This window comes from Rutilus rutilus (assembly GCF_951802725.1).
Source record: "Rutilus rutilus genome assembly, chromosome: 21".
Classification (NCBI taxonomy): domain Eukaryota; kingdom Metazoa; phylum Chordata; class Actinopteri; order Cypriniformes; family Leuciscidae; genus Rutilus; species Rutilus rutilus.
Window position 1 is genome coordinate 22,365,459 of NC_140226.1, and position 22,902 is coordinate 22,388,360.

Sequence of the window (22,902 nt, forward strand, 5' to 3'; positions counted from 1 at the left end):
CGCTTCATGAAGAAATGCTGTATTTTGACTGTATGGGTGACTGCGTTAGAGTCCATTTCCATGCTTATTAAAGAATGGATGAAGAAATAATTGTTGTTGAGATTGGAGCGTATTGGTGGTTTTCCATGATTATTATCTATAATTGTGATGAATTATAGAATGTGAGCTGCAGAAAAGAGTCTTTGTTTGAGGTTGACTTTGTGTTGCCTTGTTACAGGTTTATTTGTGAGGGTCTGTTTTGTACTTTAATGACATTTAAGATAAAGAAAAGGAAAAATATTTCAAAAATTGTCACACAACATGACATTTATAATTTGAATTTATGACAAAAATCATAATACGGTCAACTAATTTTTGTTAGGAGACTTATTGACCTTGACACAGTCAAGTAGGTCTGAAGTGGTCCACTCTGACAATCATAAACTCTTTTGTTTTGTTATTTTTTCCCTGCATGTTGGTTTGGCTGTCTTTAAAAAAAATAAAAATAATAATAATAATAATATATATATATATATATTGAAACGCAGCAAAGCAGTTTTATTTAATTCAGAAATTAAAAACATCATTAGAAGAGGAGTTTAAGACATGCATGTTTAAATGTTTTTAATGTATTTTTGAATGAATAATTAGACAAAATTACTATCATGTCACTGACCCACTAATTTAGTGTTGGTAGTTAGTGAAGGTTTTGCTGTGTAGTTTAGATGCAGTGTTCTGCTAAACTCCATTGCTGCCTCCCAATTCGCATACTATCTGTCCTAAATAGTGTTAGAAATTAGAATTAGTGTGTCCCAAATCATAGTACGTTGAAATGAGAATTCCAAAGATACCCGGATGCTCGTCTTTTTCCGGTTAGAATCCGAAGTAGCGAACTGTGCACACTCTACCGGCTAATATTGCCGACAACCAATTGCGCGTTGGACGAGGATTCGATTAGAACTACAAGTACAAACACAAATGAAATGTGTTAAAAAATCACAAACATGGCAGATGTGAGAGTCCGACGGTTAAGTAGAGAGGTTTTTATCAGAGGTGTAAAGTCCAGGGGTCAGAAAGTAAAAGTCCTGCCATATGTTTATTCCACCCATGAACTCAGCCAGCTGATTTCACTAATTAGCCTAGTTCTATCTCCTGGCTGAAAAACTGTGCTAATTAGCAAATCCAGGTGTTTGGAACAAAATACTGAGGACGACTTTTACTTTCTGAACCTGGACTAGGGGTTTGAGTGATTTAATAGTCAGTATCTAAACTGACAAAAATATATTTATTCAAGTTATTCATGTTATCCACATTATGTTTCATCTGCAACAGCATTGTGAACTTCTGTAAAGATAGGTTTAGTCATTCACTTTTAAATGCATCATTATGCAAACACACGAGGAGAGTCTCCGCATGAAAGACCCATGACTGGCAGATCAACGTGTTACTACATTTCTCTTCGAAACGGTCGGAAATGTAATTAAATTGAATGTGGAGGATTTGAACTGTGACAAGATGATTGACAGGGCAGTTGAAACGTTGACAGGATGCACGTAACTAAGCGACAGAGCTGTCCGTTAAAGACGTGATTAAGACGTGAAGACGTGATTATAGTATAAGTAGTGTGTCTCAAAGCTTGCCTACTATTCTGCTACACACTCAAAAGTATGTATTTTTCCTTCACAAAAACAGTACATACTTTTTATTGGGGCGCAGCACATGTCACATCAACAAGACTGTTCTTATCTCACTGAAAGAGGAGCACCTCTGCTGCTGCTGAATGAAACGATAAAAAAAAAAAACAATCACTGATGTCATTGGTGATACCTGGTGACCTGCATTTCCATTGGAATGGCTGCCGCGCATATTCTGACCATCCCACTTCTTGTCGATTAGTGATTAATAAGGTAATTGGATTTAGAGCTGTCAGTCTGTCTGAGTAGGACTAAAGGCCTGAACAGATCGATTTGACTTCATTCTTCCTTTTTGATCTTTACTGACAGTTTTTAGATACAAAAAAAAAAAAACATTTTATTTTATTTATACTCCACACCCTATTTTACCAAACAAGATATTGTTAATATTGTCCTATAGAAGGAAAGAAAGGGAATTAGGAATAATTAAAACTAAATGGAATAAATTGTATCAGAATGTACATAATGATACATAATACAAATAAAGTAAATGATGCATAATACAAAATATACAGTGTAAAAATTTGTTTAAAAATATGATTTACACTACTGTTCAAAAGTTTGGGGTCGGTAATTTTTTTTTGTTTTTGAAAGAAGTCTCTTATTCTCACCAAGGCTGCATTTATTTGATCAAAAATACAGAAAAAAAACAGTACAATTGTGAAATATTATCACAATTCAAAATAACTGTTTTCTATTATAATATATTTTAAAATGAAATTTTAAGCTGAATTTTCAGCAGCCATTACTCCAGTCTTCAGTGTCACATGATCCTTCAGAAATCTTCTAAAGCCTTATTCGTATGGGACTAAGTTTCATGGAAGAATGCAAAATGTCTGTGATTGCCAATATTGTATTATTATTCTAACGCTTCTCCTCATGTGTTTTTTGACTTGATCTACCATTTGCCCACCAATCTTTCGCATGCTTTCTTTTCATTTCAATACGGATGATATCCGACAAAAAAAAAGTAATTATAAAATAAATAATAAATGGATCCAAAACACGGAAACTGCCAAGGCTGCCCATTTTAATAGGGTCAGGTAGGATAATTGTCTAGATTTCTCTACTCACTTATGTGGGTTTATTTTAAACAGCCACTTCTGAACTCATGTGAAGTTTATTTAAATGAGATCTAACACCCACATCTAGAAAACACACTGCCACCTCCTCTGTAATAAACAGAGATTTTAGTCCCTACCGAATCGGTAGCCTACATGAAATCACAGACGTTGGGTGATTAGAATTGTAACTCAACTGTCGTTTAGAAACTAGTCCCGTCTGAATAGGGCTTTATATGCTGATTTGCGAAAAACTTTGTCTATATTTTGTCACTTTGTCTATTTATATGAATAGATGGTTCAAAAGAACAGCATATTTAAAATATAGTAATTGTAAGTAGCAATGATAAAGTTTTTACTGACACTTGATCAATTTAATGTGTAGTATTAATTTAGTTTAAAAAAAAAACTTTTGAACTGTAGTGCATTTCTTGTGTCATGTCTCAGCTTTACAAAGGTCTGTCTCTCTGCAGCAAAGAAAAATGGGGGACAAAACTAAATGGATAGATAAAAATCAAATGGGTAGAAAGAGGTTAAAGAGTGCCTGGATGTATGTGAGAGAGGGAGAAAGAGGGGTGGTGCAGGCACCTGTATCAACATCCTGAAGCTGACTTTCATAAATCCTGTGCTATGGTTGGTGGGATTGATTGGGTGGGGGATATCAGTGCAGACACTGAATCAGGAAGCAGAATGTTAGCCGAACACATGGGGAAATTCAATTCCAGACGCCCTCCTTGCCTCTGAACAAGAAACAGGTTCTAGGAACCACATTTCTGACCAAGAGACAGAATGAGAAAGTAAGAGTGAACATGAATGTAAAGAGGAAAAAGAAGGCGATTGGGGGATTAAAAGGGAGAGAATCGGAGCTGAAAGTTGGCTGGCGTTTTACTCTGCGGTTGGATTCCAGCGCTGCTGTCAGTCCTTGTTATGTCATCATCCGTCATCAACTCTCAGTCCAAGAGCGGGACAATAACTCCACGTCTGTTTCTCACGTCCGACTTTCCATCTGTCAATGGTTGCTCTTTGATTAAAAACCTCATTAGAGACACAATGTTCAGTCAATTTGTTTTGATTCGCCTGATTGAGTGTCAGCAGGGCTTTTGTGAAGTATTTCAGCGTTTGTTAGCATGTACAGAGAAACATGTTCATGCTGATTTAAGAGCTTATTAACTTTTTGATTAATTGTAAGCAGAGCTGGAGGCAACCGTGATTGTGTTTGCCATTAAAGTAAGAGTTTGTTGTTACTCTCACTGTCTCACACTCCATTTTTGCCAACCCAGAAGAAGAAAAAAAAAAAAAAAAGGTCCTAGGCCAGAGAAATTGGTTTTGTTCTGGCCCCTTAGACATGCTCAAACCAGAAACGGTGGAAAAGTGTTATGGGAGGTGTGCTCTCACCATAGATGAGGAGAACCTTCATCAGTGTAATCCTTCTGAAGTCATGAAACCCTTTCAAATCTTCCAAAGTCTATATCTGGGCTTAATTATGGATTTAAACATATTATAATGTAAAATGAATGGAATGGTTCCGGAACATAAATCAGATAACATGATAGTGTTAAACGTAAAATTGTTATGTTTATGCAAGCAAAAGATGCAAATACTAAAACATTCTGTAAAGTCTTTTTTATTTATTTCAAATGTTCTGTTATTTTCAATTTTTCAATGTTTGAAATCATTGTTATGAAATACAGTACTGTGCAAAAGTCTTCGGCATGTTAGTATTTTCACCCCAAAGGCGCACTAGGACAAAAGCTGTTTTAAACGCAAAGGGTGGTCACACCAAATATTGATTTGAATGAGTTGATAGAAGTTAATTGATAAATAAAATCTATTTATGACGTTATTTTTGAAAGCATCCTCACTTTACAGCACTTTTACACAAGTTCCTAAAACTTTTCACAGCACTGTAGCTTTGCAGGAAGGTTTCTTCAAGCGTCTTGAAGACGTTGCCACAGTTCATTTGGATTTAGTCTGTCTCAGTTTTTTCAGTTTTTTTCATGTAATCACAGATGGACTCGATGAAGATGAGATACCGGCTGTTTTCAGAGTCCTTGTGAATGCAAAAATCTCACTGGATTATTACAATTAATGGCAAAAGGAATGTTTGGAAATGTAAACCGATATTTCCTACTGATACACTACAGCAAAAGATACACATTTTTTTTGTCTGTATGTGTGTGTAAATACTACAGTGCCTACGACATTTGCACAGTACTGTATGTTTTAATTTTATAAACTATACATGTTTTATTTGTATATTTTATTTTATTAATTATAAAAAAAATGCAAAATAGATTATTTTCGCTAGTGGTGTCAGACGTTCTAATCCCAGTGTATATTAGTGTCTATAGTAGAAAAGCTCTGGTTAAGTTCACTATGAGGGTCTTGGAGGTGTCTGATGCTTATGTGTGCTTTAAAGACTCACCTCTTGAATTTCTCTCTCTCTCTCTCTCTCTCTCTCTCTCTCTCTCTCTCTCTCTCTCTCTCTCTCTCTCTCTCTCTCTCTCTCTCTCTCTCTCTCTCTCTCTCTCTCTCTCTCTCTCTCTCTCTCTCTCTCTCTCTCTCTCTCTCTCTCTCTCAATTTTTCAATTCAATTCAAAGGGGCTTTATTGGCATGAAAGTTTTTGAAACAATGTTGCCAAAGCATATACAAAATATACAAATAAAATATATACGTAATATATACAAACATAATAAAACAGTTATTTGAAAAAAAAAAAAATACATATAGTAATGTTTCTATATGGTAATAACTTTACTATATATAAGCTATGAAACTTAACACAATGTTTGGATATATTTGTGTGTGTGTGTCTCTCTCTCTCTCTCTCTCTCTCTCTCAGCATGCAATCTCATGGCCCTTCTGTGCTGGATTGTTTTTCTCTGTGATCAGTGAAAATATACATGTTCTCAGAGAGAGGAATGTACAGGCTAACATGTCGCAGGTCCTCTGTCTCTTCTCTCTCTTTCTCTGGTTCTCTCTTAAAGTATAAAGCAGCATGGACTTAGCAGACCTTCCACTCTCTCTCCCTCTTTTCAGTCTGATAGATTGGTGGTTTAGACCCTTGTGACCAGGCGTTTGTATTGTGAATAGTCTGAGGGGCTTTTGGCACCGCTGATGCTCCTAAAAGAGGGATGTTGTTGATTTTGGCTTGTGTTAAGTGAGGTTTGCTGTGTCTGACTCATAAACACATCTTCATGGTCTGACCATCTGGATGACAATGCATCTCATTTTCAACATTCCTCTTCCTCTGTTACGCACTCATTCTTTATCATTCTCCTTCTCTCCCCCATACACACTCATCATTTCCTCTTCCTTTTTAAGACTATATTCTCAATCCATTTAAAGTAGCTAGTTCATTAATTTCTTTCATGCCTGACGTCACTGTGGCTAAATCAAAGTCTGTCTTGTCTATCCGATTAAAAGTGTTCTATGTCCTCTTCCCTGTCATTAGTTGCTTCCTGATATTTATAACCGAAAAATGAATACCTGTGTTCAGTTGGTTGAATTCCATACCGCATTATGTCATTTATAACTGTGGAAACCCGCCGTTAATCTTTCTGAATATCCGCTTGTATTGCGCAGAAGCGTATAATTATCTTGTGCGATACATATCTTTTAAAATTTCAATACATTACTAATATCTAAATTAGAGAGGAGGCAATTGACCCTTCGCAGAGAGTTTGATTGACAGGCGATCTGACCAATCATAATCCTCCATCCGCCGAATCCGCTATTTTTGGCCGACAAAGCAGTCAGGAGAGTTAGTAGATTAACGTTGGAGGATTTGAACTTGAAAAACGGAGTGTACTGATGTCTTTCCGCGGTTAAAACCAAATTCCTTCTTATGTACATTCATGTTTATTTGATGCTAAAAATGAACTAGAAGGAAGAGATGATCGGTGCACAAGCAGCTGTAACTGAGGCTCTACAGCGATCTGTCAGACACATTAAAGAGCCACAAAACGGTCAAAAATGACCAAATTTGAAATGTGAGACTTTGTTTCATATCAAAAGTAACCTGCTCTGTCCTGTCTGTCAGTGCGTTGTCAGTGTCCTCTCTGCTCGCGATGTATTTTTCACTGTGTGAGAACATGGTGTGTGGCGTGAGAGCGGCGTGGCTTGTCGGACATAGCAACAGTAACTAAAGGGGGCGGGTCTTTGCGAACGGTCAGTTGGCCTATGTGTTATTCAAAGAAGAAAAAATGGAAGCTTAAAATCTAAATTTATTGAAATGGAATTTTAAGGATTTTCTATTGCTTATTAAAGAGAGAGAGTTCAACCAAAAATGAGAATTATGTCATTATTTAATCAGCCTGTTCCAAACATGTATGACTTATCTTTTATGGTGAACATTATTATGACCATTCTTTTCCAAATAATGGTTGTGAATGAGGAGTAAGGAGGTCTTCTGGAGTCATCTTTGGATGATGAACAGACCAAAATGTAAATTTTTAGTCGGATAAACTTCCCTTCCAGTGAGCTGAGCTTTAAAACTCAATCAGTCTGATTCTTAAGTCATTGAGAATTGGTTTTGAATGGTTTATGATTCTGAAAAACTGATTCATTGAAAATATCTGACTCCAAAGACCGATTTATCCACCATTCGGGCATTGCCACTTCTCTCAAGAAATGAAATGAAACCGCCAAAGAGAGTTAGGGCAAATGGCAAGATTTTCAATAAATTGTTTCTTAATAAAGTCTGTTAATAGTCTTAATAAAGACTTAATGTTTTGTCTCAAGATGCACAAAAGTAATGTGTTTTTCTAAGGCACTTTTAAAAAAAAGCTACTTAAATGTCCTAATTGAACTAAAGCCTAATCCTGGCTTAATCTAAACCCTGTCTATGAAACCAGGCCTAAGAATTTTTTCTTTTTTGCACGATTCTTACAACATTTTTGTCGTGTTTTGTACAGACATACTCACTCTTTCTCATCATGTCAAACACTAATCATATGACAAATAGAGCAGTCATCAGTCTTCCATAAATTGTGCAATCAGTCAGTTAACGATTATTATTTCAGTTTCTACCCGCGGCCCCAAAAGCTGTCAGTCTGTCAGCCGTGCTGCCTGGAACTATGTCAACATGACTCTGACCTGACTCATTCCCACCCATAATAGGATATAGACACGACCTCCTGCCGCAGCATCAGTGCCTTTTGCAGAACAAAGTCTTTGTCCTACAAAACACACACACATCGACAAACAGAATCAGGAATTCTTTAGCAGAGTGAGGCTGCCCAATTCCTGATGGATATCAGAATTCCCAGACAGTTTCCAAATGTCCAGTAACGTCACTGGATGATGAGGCAATTGTCTTTCACTTGTGTGTGGGAAGTGTTACCAGTTGTGGTATTGCGAAACATTTTTTTTTTTGTGCTTGTTTTTACGGTATTCCACATATTCCTGTTCCTGAAGCTGTAGTAATGTATATGTGTGTGTTTTTCAGTGTGTAAGTGTGTGTCCACCCAATTATTGAGGGTAGTTTGGAGAGGGCTGCACAAACATACCACACATTCAAGCGATTCTTTTTTTTCTTCTCGTTTGCTTTCCGTCTGTTTTCTACCCCAAAGTCAAGACCGAAAATGGTGCCAAAGGTCAAGCATATTAAATGCCCACCCACTCTGATATATTCATCCCTTTTTTTCTTTTGTTGTTCTTGCTCTGGAGAATGCAGTGTAAATTATGCTGTTTTATCATTTTGGGCTTCTGGTATTGTGTTTGTAGGTCATGCCAACCAGATGGATTTAGAGGGAAAAGGCTCTTTTTTCAGGCCTTATAAGGACATGATGCAGGCAAATCTCACATTTAGCCTAACATTTGCACTTGGCATCTCTCTTTCTCGCTCGTTTGATCCATTCCCCCTCTGCAGCCAGGCGCTTTACATGGATTATAGAAGCCTGACACTTGTGCAAAAACTATTTCCGAATTTATTTTGATAAAAAAGAAATAATTAAAACATGTGGCAAGTTCTTAGAGATGTACTCTTGGTATTCAGGTTCGTTTTATATGCTTTAAATAAAACTTTTTTCGTCCAGAATTTCATTCTTTTTTTTTAATTAGGCTTTTTTTTTTCTTTCTTTTTTTTGATTCAGGACAGTTGTATTACCCCCAAATTTTTTACTTTATGCCCATTCGCCAAAAATGAGTGTCATGTCATTGACCCAAGCTTTTGTTTTGTTTTTCTTCACATTCATCAGTCTTCTGTAATTGCTCATCCAGTTGTGAAAGCGGCCTGTCATTTGAAATCACATTCAGGTTAATTCCTTGGGAGGTGGCTGGGAGTGTTTTGCATGCCGCTCAGAGAGTGTGTGTAATAACACATAGAGAACATGTTCTTCAGGTCGGACTCAGGCGTTTTATTTAACATTCCTGTCTGTCATAAAATACGAACATAAATACAAAGCATTCAGCTGCCAGTCTACAGTGCAAAAAAATGGATTCCAAAGATGTTACAAGGTTTTTCTTTTCTTCTCTTTAATCACACATTAACTCACTCATCCCTCCCCCCTCGATTCTCTTGCACTCTTTCTTTCCCTCTCCTTCGCTCTCTCTCACGCACACACACACACACACACACACACTGTCTTTCGTGCCATCTTTTGAACCTTGTACTTCTTTGGGCGTCCCGAATTCCACGTGTTTAATTCGGGCATTCCTTCCCTTTGCTCGCAGACAAAACAACAACAACAAAGAGCGAAAATTCTCTGGACCGTGAGCTCCCCCCTTCTAATCACTCTCAGGAAATGGGCTCCTGTACAGCATGAGAGAAAGAGGGCAAAACAAGCTTTGGATATATCGTGTGGTGTTTCTGAGTTCATGGTTGTTTGTGCTCTGGTAGGATTCGTGAGCTTTAACTTTGCTTTAAAGTTTCTGTTAATGTGTCTTAGTTTGTGTAGATTTCAAAACTGGATTCAGAATGTGATTAGTAGTAGCTGTTCTTGATAGGTTGGTTTTTGTTCCAATCAGCTCTCTTGTTGTTGGCGCACTAAGCTGTGTTTGCTCATATCTGCACGTCCATAATCTGATTTTAGGCTTCTAGTTCCTATCCAGATGGACACATTGGTCAACAGTTATGATACTCTTTGGCTAAATTATTTCTGCAGTGCTCCCTGGAACACTCTATTCTGATTGGTCGGTTATAGCATTCTTTGTCAAATATTGTTGTATAGTGATGAGCAGAAATACCATTGAGTCAAATGATGTCACTCAAAGTCACTCAGACAAGTGTCAAAAGGTCTTTAAATAATGAGAAATTAAGTTTTTATGTACTTTACTTGATGATGATGATGATGATGATGGTGTAGTTTTCTCGTGCTTGCTTATAGGTCTATAATATTATTAGGATCTGTATTCCTGCTAAGAGTGAGAGAGGTATGGAAACTAAATTAAAATATTATGTATCAAGAGGGAGAAAGAACTACAACAAAGCAGCACTGAGTGTCTGTGGTCTGAGTGTGTATATGTGTGTATTCCTCTGGCAGACCTCTGTTTACTTTGGCCAGCATCTTACAAAGAGTTTACTCATCTATGAGGGAGAGCAAAACTACCAAACATGCACGTACATGGCTATCTAAATGAGAACTTACCATATATTTGGTCATTTATAAAAAGCTAATGATAAATGCATTATAAAATATAATACAATATATTAAAAATATATAATATTTCTAAATTATATATTTAAATATAGATAAACACACTACCGGTCAACAATGAAGGGTCTGTTATATTTTTTTGTTTTTATTTAGCAAAAACTTGAAGTGGCTGAAAAAATGTGATTAATATGTGATTTCTATATCAAATAAATGCTGTAATTTTTTTGAACTTTCTATTCATCAAAGAATCCTGAAAAAAATGTTCATGGTTTCTACAAAAATCTTAAGCAGCACAACTGTTTTTAACATTGATAAGTATAAGAAAGTTTCTTATTTACAGCATATTAGAATGATTTCTGAAGGATCATGTTTTGCCATCACAGGAATAAAATAGATTTTAAATTGTAATATTTCACAATATTTCAGTTTTTTTTTTTTTTTTTTTCATCAAATAAATACAGCCCTTCATGAACATAAGAGACATCTCTCAAAAACATTACAGACTCCATATTTCAGAATAAGGTTGTGAAATTTTGTTGCATTTTCGAACTTCTGGAGACAAAGTTGTCCCCAGTGTATTGCTAAGTAAATTCACACTCATGAACTGATTTCTTCTTGTTTTACATACTGAATGTATTACTTGTCTTGTAATTAAAGTTATGGGCATTAAAGTCAGAGTGAATGTGTTTTCCACAGCAGGTTGTGATGGCTGATGATGATGGTAAAGTGATTCACTGATTTTTGCATCTGAAATTGAAATGTGGTGTTGTAAGAATAAAAGAGAGTGAGACACACCAAAGCTTGAACTGAATAGGGAAGGAACAGTGGCGCCGGGTTTAAAGGAAGTCACTCACAAAGGGTTCAGATGGACTCTGAGACCGTATACACACTAACAAACCATTTCCTCCTCAAAACTCTCACACATTGTGAATATGTTAACTGATTTTACACTAGCAATGAACTTTTGGTTATCTGGATGTCAAAGAATGAGAATGACATCCTTTCAGAGTGTGTCAGTTATTAGAGCTGTAAACGCATAACAAACAAGATAATAAAGAAGCGCATCGCCACCATCATCAGCAGTCTCTAGAAATCTCTCAGTGGACAATAACCTTTGATCTTTGACTCAGGAATACTGAACTGTCTCAGGATTGTTTTGTTTTGCATTGTTGGCATAACACGTTCTTGTTCCTTATTCAAAATGATCTCGTGCTTTCCATGTGCTTGCATGCGTGGCATTAAACTATTATGCCATATTTTGTGGCACTTTTGTTGCTAGGTTTTCTTTGGTCTGTACTCTGTACTTTGTCCAGGTGGTTTTCCATGATATTTGAGGCAGTGTAAACTGTCAGAAGGTATTTTAGTCATAGATGTTAGTGGATCTCGTGGATTATAGCTTGCAAAGCAGATGAGATCTAGGTATTTTATAACTGTAATAGTTAGGTAGTTCTTCTTTAGTATTTCCTGCTGTGCTGGAATCCCAAAGCAGCAAAAGCAGGTCACCTAAACTGAGCAGATGCTTGATTTCTGTGTCATCCAGACTGTGAAGTGGTCATGAATTCACGTTGAATATAGGCTAGACAACTGTTTCAAAGTTTGAGGATTGGTTTTTAAGATTTTGAAAGTTTTATGCTTGCTAAGGCTTCGTTTATTTAAAAACAGTAACATTGTGAAATATTATTACAATCGAAATTAGATGTTTTCTATTTTTAATATATTTTAAAATATGATTCATTGGCAATACTGAATTTTCAGCAGCCATTACTCCAGTCTTTAGTGTCACATGATGATCCTTCAGAAATCATTCTAATGTGCTGATTTGCTGCTCAATTATTATCAATATTGAAAACGGTTCCGTGCTAAAATATATTTGTGGAAAATAAAAGTGTGTTCAAAAGATCAGCATGTGAAATATAATTTGTTTGTAACACTTTACTGTCACATTTGCTCAATTTTGTGAGTATTTGCTAAATAAAAGTATTATTTATTTTATTTTATTTTTATCTTAGACGACAAACTTTTGAACAGCAGTGTACGGTCTCTTAAAATTTGTTCGATTTGTTTGTGACTTTTATGATAATATCAGCTGGGAGAATTCCTGTCCTTAACACAGTCCCGCTTCATCACAGCCTCACCTTTAAATCTTACGTCATTGTTACACTTGTTTGCTAAGCACAAAGAAATCCTCACATTTCTATTTCATTGAATGATTTGATCATCACTGTACCGTCACTTTCACTCGTTCAAGTAGTTTGGAAAAACAGAAAGTGGTATAAAGCGCGTGTGAAAAGGCATTATAATAGTGTCATATTACAGTTGTTCAATTTCCAGGTGAGTGATTTATGACAGTGATTTATGACAGTGATTCTCCACAGGTTCTTTACATGGAATACGAGTTTTTAAACAAATAATTAATAAGGAAAATCAATGATTGATTGATTGTAAGGGCATTTTTGTTCACTGTTGTACAATAAACGCCAATAAATCTCAAATATAAAATCTAGGTTATGAAGCAAAACCTGTGGAGAATCACTTTCGTAAATCACTGTCATAAATCACTCACCTGGAAATTGAACAACTGTAATATGACACTATTATTGTCATAATAGTGACAATTATTACTTTTTTCACCTTTTCACACGTGCTTTATACCACTTTCTGTTTTTCCAAACTACTTGAATGAGTGAAAGTGACTGTACAGTGATGATCGAATCATTCAATGAAATAGAAATGTGAGGATTTCTTTGTGCTTAGCAAACAAGTGTAACAATGACGTAAGATTTAAAGAAAGAAAGAGATTTGTTTTAATTCCAGAAGTTTTGTTCATGTTTGATTGGAAACACAACCTTAACCTAATCTTAACTATGCACAAATAGTTAGTTGCGTTTAATTATTAGCATTTTTCCTCACTGTCCATAGTCCTATCAGAACAGGCCCATTTTTAGGTCATGACCTATCAGCTGAGAACCAATAGTTAATGATATAACAGACATTGTTTCATTCAGTTCCTTGCCTTTCCTGTTTGCACTGCCAAAACTAATAATGAGAAACAATTAATCTCTCTCTGATGTCATAATGTTTTTCAAACAGACAGACCTTCTCTTACAGCTGTTATATGGCACCGAAACGTGTTATACAGACTCACACAGAGTTTTGTAGCCCTTTTGGATGATTGTAAATGGCAATTATGCAGTTTTCAGTAATGCATCTGCTGTGTTCAATATGCTGACCCTGAGGACAAATGCTTTGCAGTTTAGCTTCGTATCTTTAAATATACTGACACAGCATGCAGCACTTCAGATACCCAGTGAAATTTTGTATCCATGCTTTATAGGGACCTAAACTGGTATTCTCAGAAATGCACACATAATCAAAACACAATTGCAAACATACACAGCCTAGACCTCTCTCGAAATCTCCACAGAAACTCAAATAACAGCATGAATTCTGTTCAAGTACCTGCGTTTATAACAAACATGTGTGGCGGATCACTCTCTTGCTCTCTCCATTCTTTCCTGTTTGTTAAGTGCGTATATTGGGCTGAAAACATTTCTGGAGTTGTGCTTTGTTTGTGTCTGCTGGGGTCAGTGACCTGCGTGATGGATTTGTCTCTTTACTAAATCAAAATTGACATGTAAATGTTTGCTTGCTGTAACTCAAGAGGTATAAACCTCAAAATACCAAGGTAAATAACTAAGATTTTTTTGAGTGTTTGTTGTTTAACGTATTTGTTGCTGTTGTCTAGGAGATGAAGGAGAGTGTGTCTGTGGTGTTGTTCCTGCAGATGCAGGGAATCTTGCTGAGAGAAGAGTTGAGAAAGATGAAAAAAGATTATTAAAGAGGAGTAGCGCGACTATTTAACATACTATTCCTGTGCACCATTTATTATGCAGTAATGTCAAAAAGATTTTTGAACCAGTTTGGAATAACACTTTCATGCACAGCTGTGATGTTGCTAAACCATGAGCTGCTTTGTTTTGCCAATAATTTAGCTAATAATTCAATTTGAATTTCATTTGTCTCAAGCCTGGTTTCCATTACAGATTTGCACAAAACTTTTGCAATATTTTCTAAATGGTGATAAAAAACTATTGCGAAATGACGAATGCAAACTTCCATTAACCGATGTTATGCAACTAAACTTCCATTTACTGATGTTATACGACTAAAATGTAATTTTTGCGATAATTAATTCCAAAAATCATGGCAACGAATGTTGGTAGGTTTATGTATATCGCAGCCACCACACTAGTACTTTAAACACTTTAATCAAAGGAGATGTAGACGTGTTATCTAAGCATTAATGGCAAGGAAAGCCCCTTATACTTTGGAGTATCTGGGTGTTTCTCCCTCCTATCTGCTTCTAGGTATTTGTTTTAGGTGTTGTTTAGAATCCAGTATTCCCGTAATTCTTTTGTACTTTAACAAACATTCGTTGTTTCCATTGCAGTTTTGAAGTGTAATGGAAATGCAGCTTCATTTAGACTTGAATGTCCTCATTACAGTTGCTCATAGTAGTAAAAAAGTTTTTTATTTTTTATTATTTCAGTCTACATTAGCAGAATTTATGCAAAATAAAGACATGTTGTGTTGTACTACAGGGGCCCCCAAAGTATTTATTTGGACACTATTGTTATACATTACCAATGTATGTCTTTTTATAACAAAATGTAAAAAGCAAGTGGTCTTTAAAAGAAAGAAAGAAGGAAAGAAAGACAGACAGAGCACAGCAACATTTTTCAAGCAAAACTTGAAGTAGTAGCCCTTTGGATTTGAAATGATAAAACAACAGATATATTGTTTTAGATACAAGTTTTTTAACTTTTTGGTTGTCATATTTCAGTAAAACCTTTTAACAATGTTACGTTAATGTGATGAACCACACTTGTGGTTATTCTCACATCCAGAGAAAAATGTCTCAAGTTAGTTCTGAGAAAAGCTCTAGCATCACTTGTTTGGAGATGCCACTTTGTTTAATATGTTATCTAAAGCAATAACATTTAAGATATTTTTCAAGTGTGTCTTAAATGTCCAAATACTTTTTGAGCTGACTGTATATTCACTAAGTTTATATTTTAAAGGGTTTGTTTGCTTATATTGATTTGTGTTTTCCTTTTGCCTGAGGGTGCTTAAAGGAGTCCTGTTTTCTTTTTTTAATCTTTAACTCTTGTGAAAGTCCAAACAAATCTGTATTCAGCATGTCTTTATTTTAAACACTAGGCTGTTCTTTTCTCACCAGAGTCTTTTTGTAGAACTGCTGTCTGCTCTGCCGTTCAGACGTACAGCCCCACTAAAACATCAGACTTCCTGTCCTTACTTTGCCATTTTTCCAAACGCGGTGAAGAGAGCGAGAAGAAAATGACATGACTGCACAGGAAACAACAAACTGAACATTATAGGCTGGTTTTTGCTTTCATGGAAAAATGTAAAAAATTGCTGCTTCAAGCTTCAGGTTGCCACTATTTTGTGGCTTGTCAGTTTTTGCCAGAACTGCACGAGTTCAGAGAAGGCCAAACACACACTCTCATCATCTCTCTCTCTCTCTCTCTCTCCCTCGCTCTCACTTTTTAATTCAGTGTGCTTTCTTGGCATCACTTTTAACCATACAATATTGACAAATTATTCAGTCAGTACAGGATCTGGTACATATTAATGTTCACACATAATACTGATGTACAGCAACAAAGCAACCGGGAGTCATTAATATTTCTTGTGAATTTAGTCATTTCAGGTGTCTGGTGTTAAAAGTTGAATTAGATGAGCGATGATGTTATGCAATGACTGCCATAAAAAGGAAAGACATTGGACCACACGTGATCCGTCTCCTTTCAGATATTTGGCATAATGGAAAGATTCACTATATGTAAATTCTGCACACCTACAGAAACAGACTGCTGCAATTTCTACATTCAATTAATTTTTCATTTTTATTTGCAAAAGAATTTTTTTTTTTTTTTTTTTTTTTTTTACAATGATTATTTCTTATTTTTCTCTTGTATTTGTCTCAGTTAGGATAGTGTGACTTTAAACCTCACCTTGCAGTGATCAAATAGTTTTTCATCTGGAAGCCATGTTCGTAAAACGTGAACTCCCTCTGTCTCTCGGGTGGTTGTGATTGGCATATTTTCTGGGGTTGAGGGATTATTAAGGGATGTTTATAAAGAATAAAGAGCTTCAGGCTGGCCAACCAAACTGATGTCAAGTGCAGGGGAAAGTCTTTTTCCCCCTTTCCTCCGGGGGAAGAGAATGTTCGTGAGGCCGACGGATTGCTTAGCGTGGCTTGGACTAATGATATGGTGCATGATTGCATGTGTGGTGCTCTTAAGAAAGAGAGTGTGTTAGAGACTAGAAGCTAAGAAGCAAGGGGGAAAAAGTAGTTTCTTTGCTTTCAGGTACTTTACCATGCCATCAGTTTCTGTTATGTTTTTCCTTATGGATCTGTTTAATTTCTTTCTCACCACTATAGTTGTCTTAAGAGAAATTTGAAGAGTTTTACTTTCGTTTGTTCAGATGAAATTGTACTTGTCATGCAAAATGTCTTCTCATGTATTCTAGCTTGAGCCCCTAAAGACATTGCATGATGAGACACAATTTTGTGTTCCTAGTTTTACCCTCACTCTCCTCTGGTGCAAGGCAAACTTGAAACCAGAATTCACAGCATAGAAAAAATGTAGCCCAGTTATTGATCCTCTATAAAGCTATTTCCATATGATTTTCTTCATGATTGTCTGATTTGGTTAGATTTGGTTTGTTTGGTTGCAAGGGGTAGTGAGTGTCTTATTACCCACCTTTAGATTTCCAAATGTGAAAGGACCTTGTCATTTTCTTGACACATGTTTTTAAATTCTTCTACAAATGTTTGCTTGTCCCCACACTCAATTTCACCCTCTCATTATTATTTTTTTTACAAAAGATTCTGTATTTTTGAAAAATGTTCTGTATTTTCAAAATGTGCATCTTGTCTTTTAGATCCTTATCTTCTAGGGTTTCTGTGATAACTGCCTCTGTCACACTTTCATTCTCCCCTATACTGATCTCAGTGTCATTAATTACATAGTTAGAAATGGGGTCATAAGCCAAAGGTTAAGTCATAAACTTAACCCATACTCTGGATGCATATTAGTTAACCATCACTTCAGTGTGTGACTCCCTGTTTAGACGGCTTGATTGATTAATAATGAGAACAATTTTCAAGCATAACCAAACTTTTTTAAGTGATACACGCAGGTTACATTTGCATATCTACAAATGTGTTTTTAGGTCATGTGGAAAAATATATAATATGCTTCTGTATAACATTGCTTAAGAGACATACAGGATAATATTGCAGAAAATTGCAAATCATTTGCAACCTAGATGTACGGATTTAACACTTGAGGGGCAGTATGAAATCAGACCATGAGACCTATGTTGTAAATCCATTATGTGCAAGTTTGTTTGGATGTATTGTTGAATCGTTATCCTTGGTAGATAGACATTATAAATGTGAATGTTAGTTTGATCTTGTGTGAATCATTGTGTACTTTAACCTGACCTTAGAAACCCCTTCATTGAGGGATCTTGCTAGAGTGATTATGAATGTCATGTGTCATGGAAATCTGCCTTAGATGTGCTGGATCTCCATCCTGCTTGGCTGGTATATTTACTGGATGACTCGTTTCCTTTCTAAACCCTGAAGTACCGCTGCCTGCCTCTCACACCATAAAATTATGGGATTATGAAAGTATTATAACAGAATTCCTGCAATCCACACAGAGCAGCTCATTCATTTGGGCCAGTCTCCATGTTGGTGGGCCTGCCAGTCGAACGGTCATATTGAAATGCACTTTAGATTAAGTTGAATAAAATGCTCTAGTACCTCTGGACCTGCTGTTACTATGCGGGCTTTCATTATATTTAGTGGAATATTTAATAAGGCTTGGGGTTTTACAAAAACAACTGCTATCAAGACATTCTGCATTAGTCTTAATAAGAGTAATTTTGAGTCATCATGAGATTTTGATTGGTAGATTAAAGTTATAAACTGTAAATTAGTGAGAGACAGTGGCTCATAGTGTCAAATTTTTATTTTTAATTTGAGGAGGCACTGCTTGTAGACTACTTATAGTGTGCGTTGCTGTGGCCAGAACTGTCTTGGCGTGCAAAACGTTCTAAATCTTGTTCAGCGTCCTGAGGATGTGATTTAGAGTGGCTGTCACTATGAATGTTGCCATAGAGACGGGCACATGGACAGAGGCCACTGTCAGTGAGTTGTGCTGCTGTCAGCAAAAGTGCAGCAAGATATCGATGCTGAAATGATCATAGGTTGATCCTTTGTCCTTTACCATCCTTTTCCCCTTTCCGAGGTCTTCCTGGCTTTGCTTATTGTCCTAATCTAATCCAATCATTCAATTAATTTGGGGAATTACATATATTTCTCATTATTTTTGGTGATTAAATCTATCTTTATCTTTAATTATTAGGCACTCACGCTTTGTGTTTCTTTCTTTTTATCTTGCAGGTAATCAAAACTCACTACGATCACTAGGGATAGTGGAGACAAGGTGGAAATAAAAAAAAAAATCCCAAACTTCCCCCTAAAGGTAAAAGGAAGACAAAGGGACCTGAACTTTGAATCTTCGATTTCTTCTTAAGAGTCCTAGAGCCACTTAGGAAACACCACCATACAAATGTGTACCCCTCTATCAAGCAATCATAAAGACCTCACAGTAGATTAGTATCAGTAAGAAAAAATGACAGACACAACAAATCGCCATCTGAGGCACAAGTTGCAGAGCTTAGGACGACGTCTGGATGAGCTTGAAGAGGCCAGAGGAAAACTACAGAAAGCTGAAGATGAACTTCTTGACATTCAGGACAAAATCATTCAGGCTGAGGGGAGTAATTCCTCACTGCTCGCCGATGTGGAGACAATGCGGAAGAGATTGCTCAAAATTGAAGGCAAAGATGAAGAGGTCAGAAAAGCAGAGGATCTTTGTCGTGACGTTAGGGAGAAACTAGATCAGGAGGAGAAACTTACCAAGGATCTTAAAGTGGAGATTGAGCGTCTTCAGCGCAGAATGTCTGAACTTGAGAAGCTTGAAGAGGCTTTTGGTAAAAGCAAGTCGGACTGTACTCAGTTGTGCCTTAGTCTTAATGAGGAGAAAAACCTGACCAAAAAGCTTGCAGTAGAGCTTGATGCCTTGAAGGCACGTGTAAAGGAAGTGGATACCTCTGAAGCTCGACTGGACAGGGCAGAAAAATCCCTTACAGCAGAGATGGAGAAACTAAAGAGTCTCACTCAGACATTTGTGAATGAACGCAAACGACTTCTGGAAAGGCAGAGAGAGGATGAGAAAATCATACTCAAGCTGACAGAGAAACTTGAACGTCAGAAAAACAAACTAGGCACAGCAGACCACAGCCAATTTGATTCTAGAGATCCTCGAATTGAGGATGAGTTCTCAACAGGCCTTACATGCAAACTGTCCAGGAAGAAGAGTTTTGAATACTTAAAGCATTCAGATGACCTAGATTTGAGAAATAAGTCAGAGAATGAAAAAAATAGCTTAGAGGGACAGGAAGACAATAAGGTAAAAGACCTCAGTCAGGAAGTGGAAAGATTGAAAAATCGTTTGAAGCAGATGGAGTTAGTAGAGGAGGACTTGAAGAACGTGGAATCCAAAAATGCTGAACTGATTGAAAAGTACCAGCAGGAGAGGAACCGTAGTCAAGCTCTCCATGACCAGGTTGAGCAGATGAAACTGCAGCTCAATGGTTGCAGCAATAGTAATGGAAACTCTGCAATTAGCAGCATTACAAAGGCCCTGGAGAATGGCAAGGCGGAAAATGAGGAGATTAATGTACGAGGAGGCTTCAGACAGGAGACACCTAAATTCCTAAATAGGAGTCCTGCTGCTTCCGAACCAGTCATCTCCAAGTACAAAAGCAGAGAGGCATCTCCTCAGCAGAGGCGAGAAACTAAACTGAGGAACAAAGACCTTTGTCACTCCACAGAATGCTCCCCAAAGACTGTACGAAGAAATCTTAGTCCAGCACATAATGTCAGGAAAGGTTTGAAGACTGGTGCTTTCAGTGCTGTGTCTGACAATGAGACAAAAGATGGCAAGAAAGAAAAAAAATGTGGAAGTGGCTCATCAAGTGCTCTCAGTGAAAGCAAGAAAATGTCCGTCCTTAGTCGCTATCCTCCAGCTGCTAATGACCAAAAGCCTTGGAAGCCATCGGTCAAGCAAAATGACAGTGATAGCAAGAGGAATCAAGCGGAAAAGTTGTCCAGGTACCCTGGAAGTGATAATGAATCCAACACTTCTGATGGGGCAGTCTTAATATCAGCCAGGGCAGCTATCATTGCTGCATCTGAGAAAGGACTAAATGAACCTGAGAGTTTAGATCAAGATGCTTCTGCAATGTTGAGTCTGTCCAAGGCAAACGGATCCTATACTGCTTACAAGTCTCAAGTATCACCATCTGTTCTGAGTGATCACGGTTCTGATGGTCACTCCTCAGCCTCTGAAACAGAATCCACTGGCTCCAGGCGATCGGCAGGTGAGCAAAGTGACCCCCTGATATCAAGTACAAGTGGAAGAACATCAAAGTACACCAGATACTCACGACTGCAAGAATCTTACTCTGATGGTTCCTCAAAGGGCCCCTTTGGTGAGGAGCAACACAGACCTCTTACGGTAGAAGGGGATACCCAAGAGATTCCTATGCATACTACCTCAGGTATTGAGATCCGCAGGGTATGCAGCCCTCGTGAAGCCCTCCGGTCAAAAGCTGTCATCAAGCAAGCCATTGTTGAGATTGACAGGAAGGAAGTGATGTCAGGGGGAATCACAGAGCCTTTGACTACCAGTGGAAAGCCCAAGATCTCCACTAAGCCAGTATTGACTAGCAAGATGACCAGCAGTATCACCTTCTATCCCAATGACCCCAGCTCCTCTCGAACAAGCAGTCGGAGCAGTAGTTTGTCAAGCGAGCCCCCTTCCAAGGAAAGGCACACTTCCACTAGTAATATTGTCATCGGTCCCAGCAGTGAGCATAGGGGTAGCATCTCTATACCTTACGAAATATCCATCCCTAAGAGTGAGATCACTCTGTGTCAAAGTGAGACTGATGCAGACCTCTCTGAACCTCACAGTTACCTTGAGACAGCTCCCATGGAGGCAGCCCTCCCGTCTCAAAGCAGCCTCCAGTCTTCAGATGCTTCAGACTTTAATAATGACATTGAGTCTGGGTTTGAGAGCAGCAGTAGCAGCACCACTGTGACCAGTTGGAGAAGCCACCGTCAAAACCACCACTCATATGATGACAGTTTGTCAGAAATGAGAAACATCACTGTCAGGAGCACTTGGAGGAGCCGTGGGGCAGCTTCTGTGGATGAATCTCCTCGAGCAATAAGGCAAGATGGCTCAGAGGATGAGGGTGAGGGTGCAACCACCTGGAGAGCATATAGGGCAACTACAGTGTTGGACACTCCATCAAACACTAGCACTGTTGCTAACTTTGGAGGTAAACCAACCCCAGCTGAGGTATACATGCGTAGGATCAACAATGCAGCGGCGTCTATCCCTGAACAAGGACGAAGGAACAAGAAGACTCCTTCACCAGAGAGGGCTATTGCACATGAGCCTGTCAGTGCCCAGCAACTTCAACCAAGAGGCCGTAAACAACCCATGGTGAGTACTAACTTTTTACCTTTTGGCCATAACTAATAATGTAGATTCCAGAAGTGTACTGTAAGCGATTTGTTCTGTCCACCAATGGTTGTCTTTCACTGTGAGCACCGTGAGATCAGTGAAATCTTAAGATAAAGACAAACAGGAGCATAAAATGTGCTTATGCAAAGTATCTGGTCATTCAGATCCTGTCTTGTATGTTTGTTCTATTTGTAGTTTTTGTCCTTTTAAGTTCTGTGTACTTGTCCTACCACCTGTTAATGATCTCAGTGGAGCCTTTAAGTCTGTGCACATATTTGGTGCCACCGTGCCACCATCTTGATTCATATTTCTTAGCCATGGAATTTAACACATTTGTTTCTAAAAGTTTAGTTTGATTTGGAAGTCTTCCTTGTAATCCTCTGCATCTGGAAGAAGGTGAAGTGGACAGATATTTTGTAGGCATGAAGTATTTTTAGATCACTTTCCATCTGCTGAAAGAGAAAAATAGGCCCTTGAGGTATCTCTCTCTTCTGTTTTCTTGATATTGAATCCGTACTGGGAAACGGTGCTTTTCAGTTGTTGTGGCCTGGGCAGTTTTGTGTTTTGTGTCTGTCATCAGTCATTTCAATACATTGTCTTGCATGTACTTAAAAAGCTAAATCGTGAAGAAACAAACTAGATACAGCCGACTCAAAAATGAATATGACGTAGTATACTACGTTTTTTTATATTTGTATAATAAAGCTGTTTTTTACTAGTAACATTTGAGTGTAGTATTAGATATTGATACAGTATGTGAGAAGGGTGTTAAAAGCTAATGATCAAACAGGTCAGAGATCATGCTTTTGTTTTTAGAAAAGCTGTTAGTCAGGTCAACTGGCAGTTTTTGTCTCAACAGCTAAACCAATT

General features: G+C 37.4%; 1 protein-coding gene across 1 annotated transcript in view; it reads left to right on the forward strand.

The window, feature by feature from the left end:
* luzp1 (leucine zipper protein 1) overlaps positions 1-22,902 on the forward strand; it is a 46,471-nt gene that overhangs the window by 15,122 nt on the left and 8,447 nt on the right. Inside the window, exon 2 of the mRNA XM_084392477.1 lies at positions 18,834-22,011. Within this exon, the coding sequence (XP_084248603.1) occupies positions 19,066-22,011 (2,946 nt within the window). The 5' untranslated portion in view covers positions 18,834-19,065. The remainder of the gene's footprint in view (positions 1-18,833; positions 22,012-22,902) is intronic.